A 17,244-nucleotide genomic window follows, 5' to 3' on the forward strand; every position below is an offset into this window, starting at 1 on the left:
AACAGGCAGGATGGCTTCCTACAGCAAGAAAGCCCTGGGGTGTGAGTTGCTTTAATTAAAACCTTCAGGCAAAAGGTAGAAATCTCAGAGTACATCTTGTCTAAATAAGATGACAGTTTCTTATTGCATTTTTTCCTCATGTTGAGTTGGATATGGACTATGATCAAGAGAATCTGTTTTGCAGTAGCTGTGCATCTGATGTACACATTTTTATTTCTGTGTTTTCATATTACTGTATGGTGCCTGCTTGTGCTCAGGGGTCAGATTTCCAAATGCAGAATTCTGTGCATGAAAGCAGCACTTGGAGACTAAATGCTGCTACACTGACCATTGTACAACAACTTGGAAAGTTGGAGGCTTCCTCATTCATAGCAGGTTTCTATGACCTTCAGTGATTACATGCCTGGGAAAAGCCCTGCTAGTGATATCAGTTAGTGTTAAATATATATACATACCAATTCCAATACATCCTGCTTTTGCAGCACTATATACAATAGAACAATGATAACTGTTCTTGTTGATGTTGGTTAATAAGTACTGTGTGTGTGTTCTATATAGGTGTAAATACGTTTTTGTCTATTTCAGATATGGAAATTTTCTGAACTTCCACTAACCCAGAATCTCGTTGGAGACCTCCCGTCGATAACTACCTGAAAGCCACTGCTCTTTGTCACACGCTCTGTTTTGCTGGAGAGCAGGTCACTGCTTCCCATCTCTTCTCCCTCTCTAAATTTTCTCAAGACAAATTGTCTGATACTAAACCTTAGGAATCCTGACAGATGTGATTTATTATGAATGCATTAACCTAGCCTATATAGGACTGGCTTCTTTTTGCTGCCTTGGTGAGATTGATATGTGACTTCCCTTTTTGCCTAAAAAGTGTGGGGAAAAAAACTGTTTTAGTCAGAGTATCCTTGGGAATTTCCTAACTGAATGTATAGTTCTGGTTGCGGAGGCTGATTCTGGAGCGCGAGCGTTTCGTTGCTGTGGATGGGATGGTGATGCTTCGTACCTCGCTGCAGGTTGCTGAATGCTGTAGGTCCTTCTAGGAGTCAACATGGGTTAGTAGGTAAAGATCAGGACTAGAACTGGAGGGAAAAAAAAACCTTGTAACTCCCTCTCTGACATGTTTCTCTGCCCAGCTCTGGGAAGCTTGCTCGCTTTCTGTGTTAACATTTTGCTGTTATTAAAAGTGCCATGTCTGCCTTTTTTACAGAGTGGGAAACTGGTGAATGCTCTTCTAGCATGTGGGATGAATGAATTCCTGCTTGGGCATCTTGCCTGACTGTGCAGGTACAGGCTGCAGCTTTCCTGTTGGTGACGTGCTTTGTCTTCAAATGGTTTTCAAGGGTCAGCATACAGGCGGACCAATTAGTCTCCAGTGTGTTACCATATCCATTAACATCCCAGATATTTGCATTTTGAATTTCCTTTATCAGAGTCCTGGACCATCCTCTGCTGCCACAGAATTCTTGGATTGCCTTTCTTTGGACATCTGGTAGTATTATTTGAATGGTGGACCTCAGACGAGAGTATTCTGCCTAGCTACATTTCAGCCTACTAGTGTGGCAGAAAGTATTATTAGTAGTTATTGTTGGGTATTGATTTGCATTTTCTGACTGCCTTTCATCGAAGACCATTAATGAGCTCTCCAGCAATTGGTTTCTTTTGCTGCAGCTTGAACAGAGATTGATGCAAGGAAAATCAAAAAAGAAAAACTTAGCTATCCAAACATAGGAGTCCCAATATCTTGCCTTGTCCCACAGACCTGCACGGCTGCTGTGTAGTCTTGTTGGGGTTGGATTAGCTACGTGTTCATGGGTTTGTTTCATTTTGGTTATGCTTTACCTGCTTGTGATGGATCAGATGTCTTGAGGCTTCTAGTATTGGTGTAATGTGCCTAGAGCCGCTGGTTTATGAGGGCAATGTAATTACTCTTCCACTCTCCACGCAGCCAAGCCGGGTCAGCGGGTCCCAGGTTCTCCAGCCTTGTGACTCCGGCGGCCGCTGCAACAAGGTGTTTTTCTTGTCTCTGCGGAGAAGGGGTGTTTGCATAGGAGATTTGCCGAGAACCTTGCTGTGCTGTGTAAGCAAAGAATCCTTCTATCAATTCATACAAGAACTAACCCTGCCTTTTTAAAGGTCATTTCTGTCTCAGTCAGCTCTTAAAGTTCAAGAGGAAATAAACTGCTTAGAGTTGGCATTTTTCAAGTCAAGTGTCAACTTTCCAAGCCCCCAAGCCAGGGAATGCAGAGGAAGGAGAGATTAATAAATGAGCTGCTTGGCTGATACAGTGATTGTGCAGAAACGGTCCCTTTTCTCTTTCATCTTTATGGCGGCTTGAAATGCAGTGGAACATTGTTGAAATATCTCCCTTTCTCCTTTTCACTTTGCAATGCAAAAGTACCCAGCGCTCTTTAGAAGTGCTTCTTTTCTCATTAGTCCACCGACAGCAAGCGGAGAGTTTGTCAGCTCCACTGAAGTAGGACACAAGGAACATTCTATGACAATGCCAATACTTAAAAGCTCTTTTAACTGTGCAATCTTATTATCCGGTGAGAATAAGACGCTGCTTCGGAAAGCGGCTGAAGGGTGAAGCCTCCAAGCAGGCGCTGCCCTTAACTGCATTGACGCCTTTTCCCATGCAGGGGACAGTGGATCAATAAGGAAATAAACAGGCCGATTGGGCTTTATTAATCAGGTACAACGGCGGCAGCAGGGGAGATGATAATGGAGCCCAGGCGGCAATCGAAGGGCCTGCTGAGCCCAGCAGAGCTATCGGCTGCCAAAGTGCCTGTATTGACTGTGGGCGATGCGGGCGACGGAGGCACCGCAGCTGCTAATTGGGTTGTTGGCGAGCTCTGGATCCCATTTATTGTGTTCCTTGTGTCTTTACCTTCCCTCTTGGCAACTTTCTTGCTTGTACATCTGCTTTGCTGGCCCGTGCATGCTCTTGTGAAAGGTTTGCGAGCTTCTGCATTTGTGTCTTGTCCACGATGTGAATGAGCGTAAAAATTTTCTTTCCTTTGCAGTGAGGTTTGCAAAAATGAACTGATCGGCATCATTATCTTTTTTCCTTTGCTTTCAAAAAAGGAAATGGTGCCAACTGTCTTTTAAAGCGATGGATGGATGGGTCTTGTCAAACATCTCTGTGTTTTCCAGGTGTAAGTTCTTAACTTTCCTGTTTTGGCTGATCCCTGGTACTGCTACGAATTCTTACCATAAGAACGCTCTGCCTGCCATTACATGGGGGAAAATGGTATTGATGGGGTATTAAGGGCTGCATTTTTTCAGATAGCTTTAAAATAGGAATAATTTTCTGTTTTTCTCTATATGTAGGTGGCCACTTGATGAAATCACATATGGTGGTGGTTTTTTATGCCCTTTGGGTTTCATGTAGTCCATATTTGCTTTCTCTGGATACGTTTCTAATAAAAGAGCTCTTTGGAAATGAGGATCTCTGAAATTCCTTTGGCAATCCTCCTCGTTGCCACTTGATCTCTGAAAGTGAATATCGTCTCTCTGTTGGTCAGTGAGAAGGTCTGAAGAGGATCTCTTCCTTTATCCCTTTTTTCATGAGAAGTTGATTCATGATCCTTTAAATTCATATACATGCTGTGGCAGAAATCCATGAAAAAGAATTGAATTGTGTTTAACGAGCCTGGGCTGAGTGTAGATTAGCCAGACTGTTGTCCATGACACCTTTTCTCCATCTACCTCTCTATAGCCATTGAGGACCTCAGCTAATGCACATCAGCCAAGTGTTTCTAGGTGCCTGTGGATGCCTGTGATCTGCAGCAACAGATCTGTTTTACTTGATAGAAAGAACATGGGACATGATCCTTTATTTCTGTGCCCTGTGTGGGGGCTGGACCTTTTGAAGAGGAGAGCTGTGATCTGGGGGGAGTTGGGAGTTGTGCTGTGCACTGGCGGAGGTGAAAAAGTCAGTTTGTTATAGGAATGCCAAGTGCATTATAAATGCTGAGAAGAGTTGAGCGTAAGTATGTTCAAATACAGTAGACAGCTATAGCTTTAATCTTTAGGTATTAGGAAGTTCTGGTAATTTTTTATCCTTTTTTCATAAAGGAAGTTTTTTTGATAGCTAATCAGCTGGAGCATTTATTGCCATAGCCAAGAGCTGGCAAGTGGTACCTGTGAGAATAGAAATGATTTTTTTTCAGCTGCAAATTTATAGTTTGGAAATTGAATATGACTCATATCTGAAAGAGATTAGATGGCTGCATACTCACCCAAGAAAATTTGATGAAAAAGTAAGAATTTAAGCCAGATGAGGTCCGTTGGTGTTCATTAAAAGGAAACAAACCATACCCTGATCTCTCTTCCTCAAATTGGCAATTAAATCAAAGATCAATCTGGAGTGGTGAACTACTGCCAGAAGCTTTGGGAAAGTCTATTTAGTGTGCAGTGATACTTCTCCCATCTCTCATCAGTTTGAAGCTTAAGGATTTCTCAAGCCAAAGGCGATAACTTTTGGTGTTTAGTAGCCTATGATGAATTTCCCTCCATTAATTTGTTTAATTCTTCTGCTGAAGGAGGCAGTGAACAAGTAGCTCCTTATTGACCTTCTCCTGTGCCTTGTGCTTCACAGACTTGAGGTTCTTCTCACTGCTCTCACCCAGCTGTAGCACTGTATAGTGCACCTAAGCATCTGGTTGTGGGTGTCACATCCACTTGTTAATCGTGGTCTGATAGGTTCAGGAATGTTTGGGTAGGGAAGACTTACCAGGGCTATTTGCCATTATTCTTCATCAAATGGATGGTGTGTATTGAAAAGTAGAACGGCAGCAAGAATGGTTGCAGTTTTAGAAATACATGTCCAAACGGCTGTGGGCAGGGGGCCATGCAAGCAAGCAGATGAAGCAACAGTCATCTTGGTGCAGCCATAGTCTGGTAGGGCAGCCAGGCCCCAAAAGTGGTGTCCGTTTGTGTGTCCATGGAGGAATGTTCTTTCATGAGTGGTACAAAACCACACACACACACACACAAAAAAGTGGTACAAACTCTCAAAAAAAAAAAAAAAAAAAACCCGTCATGAGAATATTTGTATTTCTGATTTCCTCAATTTTCTTTTGCCTCTGGCAGTTTGGTTGTCACCTTTTAAATTCACTTCTCCATCACAACTTCGCCCCAAAATAAACAATCTGACCTTTCTGCTCATCCAGTGATTTTTGAAACATGAAACCGCTGCATAAAGGCGATTTACTTGTCCACCTGACTGGTTTGTGTATAAAGTATTCATTGCAAAGAGATTGCATAGCGTGTAGCATTGTTTTATTAAACATTTAAAAATATTGATGCCTGAGAACTGATGTAAGAGAGCTCTAAATTTAGTTGTTCTGACAGTTCTTCCTTCCATAGTGACAGCTTTATTTCAGTTGCTGCACATAGGTTTAAAAAGTTTACAAAAAAAGTTTAAAAGATGCCGATAACACTTTGGTTTTCTGAGCAGTAATAGGGGAAAGCAACACACACGGAAAGTTTTAGGAACAGGATTATTGGTTCTTGCCTAGTAAGTTTGCTTTGGTTGTCCAAAGACTTGGACCTAACCGTTTCATGGGGAGAAATGACTGCTTGGAAATCATTTATCCCCATATACAGTTATACAGTGTTTTTTGGACTTAGAGCTGGTGGGGTTATTGTTTTGCATCTTTCATTGTTACTATGAAATTTGCCTCATTTGGAAAATAAGATACCTGGAAATCAGTATCAAGATTGCAAGGAGAAGATCTCAGAGGTTAGGAAATGCTGGAACTACAGTTGCCAGAATTATGATGGGGGTCCCTGACTGAATGGTTCTGCAAGAATTATTTTAGTAAACGCTGCTTCCGTAAGCTCATTCAGATAGTTGTAAAGGTTGATTGAAAAGCACGGCTGTGCCATATTCATTTCATTGTAGAGTAATGCACATTAGAAACAAGGCCTAATTGGCAAAGGTCGTTGCAGGGAAGGTCTGTAGGACCTTCCCAAGCTGTAGAACATTACAAATCTGGAGGGCTTACTTGTCACATTGCAGTGGAGGGTTTAATGTTTTTATCACCTAACCCCTTTAATCCTCTTTATTTTGTAAAGATAAGCTATTATCTAACTGTCAGAAGCCTAGAATTGTGGCATGTTTGTTTGCTGACAAGTTGGTTCAGTACAACCATTTTCCTACTCATTTCATTCCTTCTTTCAAGCAAATTTTCCATTCTTGCTCCTCTTTATCAGTCCTTTCTCTTTTGCAGCTCCTCAGCTCTCATGCTGCCTATTCCTAGATGACTCTTCTGCTCTAGTGATAAGTGTTAGTTTGAGTGTATAACAGAAAGCTGAAATACTCTTAGGCACTTTTGCTGTGTATATCGCTGGCTTTCTCTGCTGTGCTGTTGCTCTTCACACCAGAGCTGCAGAGTGTGGCCCGTGACGTGACAGCTCGCTGGGAAACAGAGTGTTTGCCAAATTCAGTCTGTTGTAGGGGAATTTCTACCATGCTTATAATGCTGAAATGGGCTGAGAAGGCTCCTGTGTGATGTGTTCACCTCGGTTCCCACCACTGGCTATGCAACACACGGAGATCCTTCAGGCACTTGTATTTGGGGTGGAATTGGGCTGCTCAGGATGGAGAGATTTAGAGGCTCAGCTTCTATAGTGAAGGAGGAGCAGAAAAGGATAAGTACAAAAAGTGAATATTTTGATTTTCATCATATTTAGGCATGGACGTGAGTTCATCCAACAAGTATGATTATAGATTGGTAACTGATGGGCCACCTGCATTATTCATTATGGTTCAGATTGAAATGAAATCATAGAGGGCAATTTTCCATCTCATACGTCAAGGTCAGATGAGGGTATTTATTATTCCTTCTCTGTTTATCTAGGAATGCAAATTGAATTTGGTGATTCAAATTGATGAAATGTTAGAAATATAAAACTCATCAGAGCTGACATGAAGAGAAATTACTGGGTAAAGCTGGCCAGTGGCTTCACCATCCCATATACGGGCCTCTCCTTTGATTAGTAATTATTTCAATCTTCAAGTTTTTTCATTCTCAGTTTTGTTTCAGTTGTTGTGAATTTTGTTCTTGAAGAAAAAAATGTAATAACACTTCAAGGCAGTTAGAATTTGAATTAGATGATGTAAATAAAGCCAGCTGCGAAGAGGATGTTTGGATCCTGGATGGAGAAGAGGTTTTCTTCCAAACTTCTTCCTTGCTTCCCCAGCCCATCCTGTTGCAGCTTCCTTTGCTCCTGTTTGCTGAGGATTTCAGGAATTTTGCTGACTGTTCAAAGCAGGATCAGAATTGGGAAGAGCCATTTGTCCCCTCTGGGGGCTGAGGCTCCCTCTATTCCTTATTGGCGTGTTATATTCCATGATTCCAGATATTCCATTCCCAACCCTCTGCAGTCTGCTCTGACCGACTTGGTGACCGTCTTTGCTCGGTTGGGTACATCAGTCCCTGGGGATAAGGCCCATCTTGGCGTGTGTCCTCTGCAGGGCTGGGAAGGGCACTGCTTTTTTACCTTGAAAGGTGAGGATTACTTTTATCTGGGAGTGGAGGTGAAAAATCCTACTGGGAATGCTCTTTCAAAGCAGGCTCTCTGCCGTGCTTGCCAAATGCCATGTGCAAAATTGTGATATGGAGATAGATGGTGCATAGTGTCCTGGCTAGATGTTATGCTAACAATTGTGGAGAACTTGTTTTTAACTCCTGCTTTTTAATTACTCACATTTTCCTGGGAATGTTTAGGCATTGCTTCTTTACGATGAACTGCGATGGGAATCAATTTGGGTCAAGGTGCAAGAGCTCCCCACCTGTTGCTGGCTCTGAATAGAAGCCAGGACTATTTGGCCATGCAAAAATTCTTTATAGACTTGCCCTTATAAACCAGTATAAATCACTCTGTGTGCTTGGTTATCAGCTACCTTTTCCAGCCAGTTTTACTTAAGACCTCAGTAGTATCAAGCGAGGAAACATCCAACAGCCAGTGGAGGTCCCATGGTTCTCAAATCCATTTATGCAGCAAATAAAACCTTTCCTCATCTTCAGTGGAAGCTGTGGCCTCATGAGCACCTCGGGTTTAGAGGCTTAGGGAAAGGACACGAATGCCTGTGCTTTTCTCACCCTTGAAAGATTTTGCTTCCCCAAAGTCAGGGATGGATGTGTTCAGCAAACTATCTGTTTCAACTTAAAACACACCAGAAAAGTTTCCCATTTATTCTCATGCTAAGACCTTGCTTTCCTTCCCACTTTGGTGAATGCGGAGAGCCTGTTTGTTAGCATGACAACAAGTCTCACGTCTAGGGGTTTAAGCACCCAAAACCTCATTGTCTTTTCGTTGTTTGTGGGCTGATTTTTGTTTGTTTATTTGTTTTTATTTATTTATTTTACGATATTCCTGTGCTTCACATGACCAGCATGTTCTTTTAGTGGTCTCCACTGGGTCGTTGTAGACCATGAAGTTGGAGGCCCTGCAGCACGTGGCTTGGCCTCGCGCTGCAAGGAAGGAGAGGTCTCGGGTTGAATTTACTTGAGTAAATCATAACTGCTGCCAGTAAATTAAAGCTATGGTACCAGTGCCGGGACATAAAATTTCTGTGTTATTTCTGTACTGTAACTGTTCATTTTGAAGATACTAAAATTTCTGAGTCTGATATTTATGCTGCTGGTTAGGGAGTAAAATTAAATACTGTCTCCAAGATAAAACATATTGTCGGCGTAGCAATAAAGCTCTGAACATCTGTCTGCTTCTTTTCCATTTCATCTAGCCGTACCAGCAAAATAATTCGCTTTATGTTATTTCCTTATTGCAAATTCAGTATGATTCAAGACTCCCTGGTACGTAGAACAGCAACGTGACAAATGAGCTGCTTATTTTTGAATGATTTGCGATTTAGGGAAACCTGATCATGGTGAGTTATATAAAAGTCTTTGAGAAATTGCAAAGTGTGGACCAAGGGAAAGTTTGCAAAGACTTGCTGAAGAGCTGGGAAAATAAATAGCTAGAAGAAAGCTTGTTTTCCTGCTGATTCTCTGTAGACTATTTCATGTAGTATTTGTTATTATAATATATTAAGAATTGCTCCTAAATCAGGCATAGGTGGGTTTTTGAAATGAAATATAGTCTGTGTGGTAACTTGCAGTAAAGATGGTAATATTTGGTATTGCTGTTGCTGCTGCCCCTCAATGCAATAACCAAATAACAGGTAAAGTGGCAGTATTGGCCTGCAAAGTTTCCCCTTGTGACCCTGCAGCAATAGCACCTCTACCTTCATCTTGGAAGCCGAAATGCTGATACTGCTATTTTTTTGTTTGTTTTGCTCATTTTGCTAAATTTTACCAAATTAAGGTAACTTCTTGAGAAGTATCTTGATAGATTTTCCTTTTCTTTTTTCTTCTTCTCTTTCTCTTTTCTTTACTCTTTTCAGAAGTATCTTTCTTTTTTCCCCCATTTTTTACTTAGAAAAATTTTCATCTTTTGTTACTGTTTTGCCCAACCTCACCTTTTCTTTTTTTCTGAGCAGTCTATTTTTAACTTTTTGTCTTATTATTTCTGTGTTCTTTCCCCTCTGTTCCTCCTTTTAATTTCTACTCCGAGGTGTAACGGGGTGGTTATTCCCATCACGGCAGTTTAAGCCAAGCCTGGGAGGAGGGAAGCACTAGGTTTGTGGGGGACACTGGAGGCTGGAGGGGCTTCTTGAGGCAGGTCATGGACAAGATCTCCTGCTGCTGTCAGCTGGGCAGCGTGAAAACACCATGGAGTTATCCAGTTGCTATTAGTGCCTCAGTTGCTATTTATGCGGCCTTATACAACCGAAGGGACAGAATAATTAATAAAGCATTTGTTTTATGGATCATTTAAAGGAAAATAAAAGCTGTCAGCTGCTTTTGTAATTTTTCTTGAAGGAGATTATTAAAATGTATCTTATAGCTTCAGTATTCACTGTCTTTCGTCATTGTTCTCTGTCTTTCAAAGAACATTCTGGAAAATGAAGTTTATCATTAAGATTACATTGAAGTGGATTACAGACGAGAAGAGCAAAAATGTGAAGGATCTGAACAGCTCAGAGCAGAAAGACGTGGGCATCTCGTTCCCCCGGCCAGGGAACGGGGAGCTCTAATAGCCTGATAAACAGAAATGACTTTTTCTCTTTCAGGCTTAAAGGTTTACTTTGAACTTGTAAAGATTTTTTAAAATGCCAATTCCCTGAGCTTATGTTGAACTGAGAACTTAGGGTCTAATTTCCCATCACTTTATTTATTTATTTTTCTGTTTGGTTTGAGTGAGCAATTACTGTTGAAAAGCCATAGGTGTCATCGATGCATGGGAGAAGTGCCCCCTTCTAACACAGCAATATTTACTGCTAGGTACCTGCTTTCAAACCCTATTTTGTGTCACCGAGGAACATAACATTTTTTCCCCTTAGAGCTTCTGTTTATGTTGTGTTTGGTGCAGTTTCTGGAATGGGCCTTTCCTAAAACAGCAAGAAAGGATCTTGATAATTTGCTTTGGCATGGTGTGGAGAGTTGCAAGGAGGTTGAATTTCACACTTTTTATAGCAAAGAAAACCAAGAAAAGGCTCAGTTCAGGGAGGTTAAGCGTTGTCACTGCTTTCATAGTTATCTCCAGCATTTAAGTTTTATCAGCATTAACATCACATTTGCTCTGTGGCTGCAAGTATAATTGGGCCTGTTGCATCTTGTTTCCAAACAGCACTGAATGGCTGAAGAAATTACCCTTTTGTCTCCCTTTTCTAAACTTTTCTCATGTTCAGCACGTGTTTCTAGGCAGTTTGAAAAGTGAGTATATTGCTCAATATCTGTGCTTTCCATGAGTCGTGACTCAAATACTTTATTTTAAGAAGGGGACCTAGCACATAGCCCGTTTTTCATTTTGAATATCAGCTCAGGCGTAAGCTCTCGATGTACTCAGAATTTATGGAAATAGGTCACAATATTGGGAGATTAGGAAAAAGAACCCTCCATCGTCCTAGCAAAATGTTTTGCAATAGTCAAATGCAGATTCTGGCTGTTTTGTAGTATTTAATCCTATGCTTGTGTGTCTGGCTTCTGACTCTAATTGGGAAGAAATTTCTTTGACAGAAAAATGCTGTAAGATTTCTCTACTGTGACTATCACAATAGAGTTCATGGAGTTTTGTACTCATATTTACCCTTTGCATGGAAAAAATATATCGTTGAATAAACTTATAATGTTGTGGTGGTCCAATACTCAGTGATTCTGTACTGGAGATGGCGCAGCTGCAAAACCAGCAAGCTGGCCCATCTCCTTGGGCTGCTTCGGCATGAAGTCTGTCCCAGAGAAAGGAGGATGAGCTCCCTAATCGAGGCATTGAGGGACATGGTGTGATGAATCTTGCAGTTGCATTTTATGGTGTCACCCAGCTGGAAGATGCTGCCAGCCTCAGTTGCCCCTGCAGGTGGCTTTTAAGCAGGGTGCTGCCCTATGATGATGTGCACTGGGGTAGGTGGGAGCACGTCTGAATTTCCCAGCTGTGCTGCAGGGTGGTAGCCTTCAAATGAGCTGGAAGCTGTGGTGGTAGCTACACTTTGCTAGCTGCAAGTCCTGAATGATGTGTATGATTTTTCATACATTGCATGTAAATACTTCCTGAGTATTTACTTACATGTGCTTGTGATACTTGGTTGTACTGTATAATTCCATCTTGTATTTTACAGGATGAAGGGTCTGGATTGGCCGTTTGCCCTTCCTGGACGTTAGCTTCTAGGGAAAAAAAATGTATATGTATATATAAAATTATATATATATATTTTTCTCCTGTAGAATCCAACAAGAATTGTTTCTTTTATGCTGTGGAATCCTCATATTGCCAAGTAAGGGAAAGACCAGTCTTTTCTCATACTTAATTTGGGGTTATTTAGGGAGGCTGTGATGGAGAAGGGAGCATTCAGCATCTCTCACGCTCTCTCTCCATGAATACAGTTCTTGGGCAGAGCTTCCTTTTGTAACTGATTGATTAGAACAGAACCGAGGAAATAGTGGTGCTCTAGGAATTACATTATCCATTTTCTAATGCAGATATAAAGGCCTCTTGATGAACTTTCCCACCTGAATACAACAATGAAGAGCCTATTTCACAGTCCCTGATTATTAAATTGGTCTGTGAATGGTTCCAAATTGAAATGAAGCTTTCTACTGGCTTCTAATTCATCTGATGCTTTAAAGTGCATATTTGCCTTCAAAGCGGAGGATTCTCAGGTAGGGAAACAGCTGCTTGGGAATTTTGGTGAATTCCTACATAAGTTTCCTGAATCATACACTTTAGGAACCTGGCAGATATATAATTTAGTCTAACTATCTTTTAAAACAGTGTCCATTTCTTGATCTGTGTAGACAGCACCTGAAAAACTGTGGTTTTATTTAACCACATTTTTTTATTTCCTTTTATTTATAACAATATTTATAACAATAAACAGTGCCACTCTGAAATGCTCCTAAATTTTCCAACATGATTCTTGCCTTCAGAAAAACAGAGATCTTTTGTTTAAGAGTATGCTGGAGATGTTTGCTTTAATATTTCTAATTTGCTTGAAGTTTTTTGACTTGCACACGATACTTCCCACGTCCTGCTTGCTCTTTCAGTACTTGCACTTTGTGCCTCTTTGCAGCCTTGGCTGAATTTGCCACACACTAATTGCGAAGAGCTGGCAGTCAGATGAGTTATTTCCCTTTGCCGCGTTGCCCTGTTCGATACCTGATGGGTGACTGGGGACAGCTGTCCATTAGTGTCCAGCCCGTCTCCAAGAACATGTGGAGCGACGTCCTTCACCGTGTCACGCTGCACAGAGGGCTGAGAAGAAGGGGGACTGAGCTCTGTTGCCTTAATTGAGAGTCCTGTCCACATGGTAAAATAAGTGCTAATTGCCTGGCCTCAGAAGGTATTTCTCTTCCAATAGAGGTTGCTGGCAAGAGCAATGTGCAGGTGGTGGCTATAATTACTAGCTGAGTATTATCTGTCTGTCAAAGCAAATCATATTAAACCTCCGTTTTGCTTCTACTTTGTTAGAAAAAAGATGAAAAGATACAGTAGCACCTGAGATATTGCGCTGTTTGTTGAAAATGAGGCATCTTCTCAAAAGTAAATTGGCTTATTTTGATATATATACGTAATTATTTACGTGCCTTGTATATGTGAGATTCCAGTAATTGCTTTGTGCAGAACGAGGAGACTGTCACGGGGATGGTTTTTCTCTTGCAATGTTTTTCTAAGAAAAGCCGAGAGTGAGAGCGCAGTGACGGGAGTACCAGTGATAGAGATCAAGCGGCCTCAGCCCCTGCCCAGGTGCTGCTGCTGCTCCTCTCAGGTGTTTCCAATTTGTCTGAGTTGTGGCTATGATTTCACCAGCCTCTCTTGTCTTCCGTAGTGCCAGAACCCTGGAGAAGGCCCGGCAGCAGCTACAGGAGGAAATGCTGCGGGTCCAGAGCCAGCTGCTGGACGAGAAGAAGAAGCGTGAGCACCACGAAGCGCTGGTCAGGCGGCTGCAGAAGCGCGTGCTGCTGCTCACCAAGGTGAGTTCTGTGATGGCATAGGGCAAGGTCCATGTCCCTGCACCTTTGCTGCCCTTTCTGGTTGTTCTTTGCCCACCTCGGCAGCCGACCCGGCACCGTTGTGCTGTGCTCTTCGCGTGGCAGCGCTGCAGTGGTGACGGTCATGTCAAAAATGTCCTAGGACGTTGCAGGGCTTTGCCAGCGTGTGCCTCGTTCCAGCTCCTCCTGTGTTGCTGATGGGTGACTCGGTCTCCTGTTGGCATTTGTGCGAGGGCAGAGAATTGAATCCAGTCGCTGGACTGTTTTGAGGTGCTGAGGGGAATTTGTAATGGCTCCGGCTGCCTCACCCCCTTTCCAGATGAGAAAGAAGTGGCTGCTGCTTGTCGACTCTTCCTGTGGAAAAAAATGATTTGCAAAGTGTAAGAGAATCTCCTCTTGAACTGAAAGTCTGTTGGAATGTAATGGCAGGCACTAGACCAGTAAATTGAAAATACATTTTAGGATGCTCTCTATAGGACATTTCAAAGAGTTCTGCATTATCCTATATCAGATATGCTTCCACGATGAAATTCTATACAATAATTCAGAGGAGTCTGTAGAGCATTGAAAAGTTTATATTAAATTCTCAGAGCATCCTGTTCCCAAAGGGAATAGTAATTCTCTCTAGTCAGAAGAATATGTACTTCAGCATCAAAAAGTACTTGCTAAAACTTCACTGCTCTGAGCCATCTCCTTGGCATCAGAGAGCTGCTCCTGTAGGAGAATGTGTCTCTGTGCATGAACTCAGACTGGATGGCTGGGATGAGTGAGGCAGCAGGGGAAGGACCTGGGGCTGTTGCTGAGCTTGGTGCAGGGAAGCTGGGAGCTGTACAGGGAGGAAGATGCTGGTCTGGCTTTCCCAGACAAATGGGTTATTTGGCTCAAGTGCTTGGTCAGAATAGTCCTTGCGGACACAACAGGGATGTCTGAGCAAGAGGGAGAGGAGCTGTTTTTCTGCTAGGGCTTTAGGCTTTCGTTTTCAGCACCAGCTGAAGTGTTTTGTTTGCACGTAGCCCTGCGTGGTTGTGCATCAGCGCGGAGCTGGCGACCCTGCTGAGCTTGAAACTGCTGTTGCAGGAGGGGGCTGTTTCAGATCTGCCTGTGCGCTTTGGTGCCAGGAAGGGTCACATAACTACGGAGGGGAAAGAAACACCGTCTGTTTTCTCAAAGCACAGGGACAGGTGCTGCTTTTTGAGCAGGTGGCCTCAACTCCTTGTTTTGGAAATAGGAAAGAAACTTATTCTCCTCAGTCTTACCCCAAGCATGCAGTCAGCCCTCCGTACTGTCTAGTTTGTAACTGGCTTGGCTAGGCACAACACAGCACCTGATGAAAATCCTTCCGTGCATAATCCTTCCGTGCTGTCTAATACTGTCCTGGACACTCGAGCCTCAAAGAGGGCTGCTCAGACAGCTTTTCAAATATTCCATTATTCCATTTATTAAGCTATTTCCAGTCCTCAGCAGAAACATGTTTGTCATAGAGCACAAATGTCATTACATTTCCTGAAGTACTGGGAGAAGAGACTACGGTGCTTTGTCATGAGGTGAACTGTACTCTATAAAGAAAGATTAAAACCTTTGATTTGCTTACTGTCCCGTTCATCCCTCTGAATACAGGGAAAATTTTGAGGTGTTCTTCATAAGACCGTAGCAAATAAACTTCTGTTTTAACACTGGAAGTTTTCAGTGAGCTGCAAAATTCCTTATCTGACTTGTTTTAAAGGAATAAGAAAATCTTGGTCTCTGGAAAAAACAATGTATTTTAACTAGGGAGTGCTAAAGATGCTTTGTGAAGAAGTTCACGTATTAGGGTACTTGGGTATTCTGTCCTTGGCACTGTTTCTCCCACTGGTTGCTCTTCTCATGCAAAATCAGACGAAAGCATTTCAATTAATTAAAACAGTATGATATTATGATTTAAAATGAGATTGCGCAAATATATTGCCTGTTGAAAATAATTATTTTACATTGAAAGCATATCACCTAGAATGGTATTTAATCATCTAATTAGTGGCATCAGTAGTAGACTGTGCTTCTGCCTATGTAAGTGGAGAATAGAAAAGATGAGCTGTCTCTATTGAATCTTTTTGTCTTGTTAAATAGCACTGTGAAAATCTAATTTGGGGAAGGTTTCTGTATGATTGAATCACTAACGTTTCTGATAGTGATTGTTGCATTTGCCCGTATTTGACCCTCTTGTAGGGCAATGAATCTCATCCCTTATGCTACACAGATGAGCATTGCAAGACTTTAGATAAGTTTAACAGTGTAAAGTTAATGCAGTGACAACTACCCTTTCTTTGGGGTCAGATTGTAACCTGAGAGGCACAAATACTGAATGAACCTTAAAAAGGAGGGTTCTTCATTTGATAACAGCGTTTAAGTGATAAAAATAGCCTTTATGCTCTCCAAGCATGCCCGAGAGATACCTGCTTTGCTGATCTGATTCCTTCTCAGCTGTCCGTTGTGGATCTTGAACCCCGTCTCAAGTTTCAAGCAATAGTTTTTGGCTTTCACAGATTGTCTTTCTCATTTGCTTAGTCTTGTTCATTCTCTACGTGTCACAGCCTCTCAGTCTTACTTCATTGCTCTTGTTTTTTTTCCATTTCAGTGCACTTCTCCTTCCATTTCTTGCTTCCTCGACTCATTTGCTGCTTTTGAGCTTTCTTGACCTTACTTGGGCCTTTCCAGTTAGCTTAATGATTGGAATTAACACAATTGTCAGTCTAGGATACTTCTGTGAATCGCTGTAGATCTCTTTCTTGGTAGGCTTAAAGAAGAACCAGTCTTCAGTCCTTGACATGCTGGGGTCTTTGCTACTGCAGTGGGCTTACCCCAGTTAATTCCAGGTCTGACAGTGGACTGGGATGTGAGCTGTATCCCAGCTATTGCTGTTGACAGTCTGCTCTTTAGAACGTCTTAGTTAATCGCTTTCTGCTCTACGTCCTTGTAAATCAGAGCAGTACTTCTCATTTCTGATAGGTGTGCTTTCAATTAAATATGAACCCTGGATGTGCATCCTTAAGGGGGGCTCTTGTGTTTTTTTGTGTGTACACAAGAGCTCCAGTTTCAGTTGCTTCTTGTAACTTCTTATAAATGATCCCCATTGGCTTCTCAAATTGTAGACTTTGTAAATGTAGCCTGTCCTAATTGCATCCCTTACTCTTGTAGAAGACATTACAAAACAAAGGAATTAATCTGATTGTACTGAATTTTGTTGTTTTGCTTTGTTTACTTCCTATCTGTACATTTGTCTGCCTCTGGGTACTCTGCTACCAAGAGAAAAGGCTGTGAAAATCCATTTTTTTTTTTTTCCTGGAGTATTCAGCCGGATCATGTGATCTGAGAGTAAATCTGTTTCTATTGAGACATAATTCAGGCCATCATCATAAAAGTTAGGGGTTAAATAAGTATTGATTTAACTAACTCCAGCTGACTGTTCATACCACATGTTCCTGGAGACGGCCTCATAAGAGTCAGCGTGAACTGGGTGAGTGACTCCCAGAGCCTGCGACGGCAGAGATGCATCCGAAATGGCACTAGGTAATTAAACTGTTCATTAAGCATGGCAGATGCAGAGTTCATGACTTGATTTGCCATCTGCTTTGTTTTGTAATCAGTAAAGATTTAAAATATTGCTGCCGCTTTCTCTGTCATGTTGGGCCCTGCATTATGTTTT

At 41.9% G+C, this 17,244-nt stretch overlaps 1 protein-coding gene across 1 annotated transcript in view; it reads left to right on the top strand.

The window, feature by feature from the left end:
- MAD1L1 (mitotic arrest deficient 1 like 1) overlaps nt 1–17,244 on the top strand; it is a 232,828-nt gene that overhangs the window by 80,069 nt on the left and 135,515 nt on the right. The window contains exon 10 of the mRNA XM_026053930.1: nt 13,403–13,547. Within this exon, the coding sequence (XP_025909715.1) occupies nt 13,403–13,547 (145 nt within the window). The remainder of the gene's footprint in view (nt 1–13,402; nt 13,548–17,244) is intronic.

The sequence above is a fragment of the Nothoprocta perdicaria genome, unplaced genomic scaffold (assembly GCF_003342845.1).
Source record: "Nothoprocta perdicaria isolate Ctin4 unplaced genomic scaffold, notPer1 scaffold_12, whole genome shotgun sequence".
In the NCBI taxonomy this organism is placed as follows: domain Eukaryota; kingdom Metazoa; phylum Chordata; class Aves; order Tinamiformes; family Tinamidae; genus Nothoprocta; species Nothoprocta perdicaria.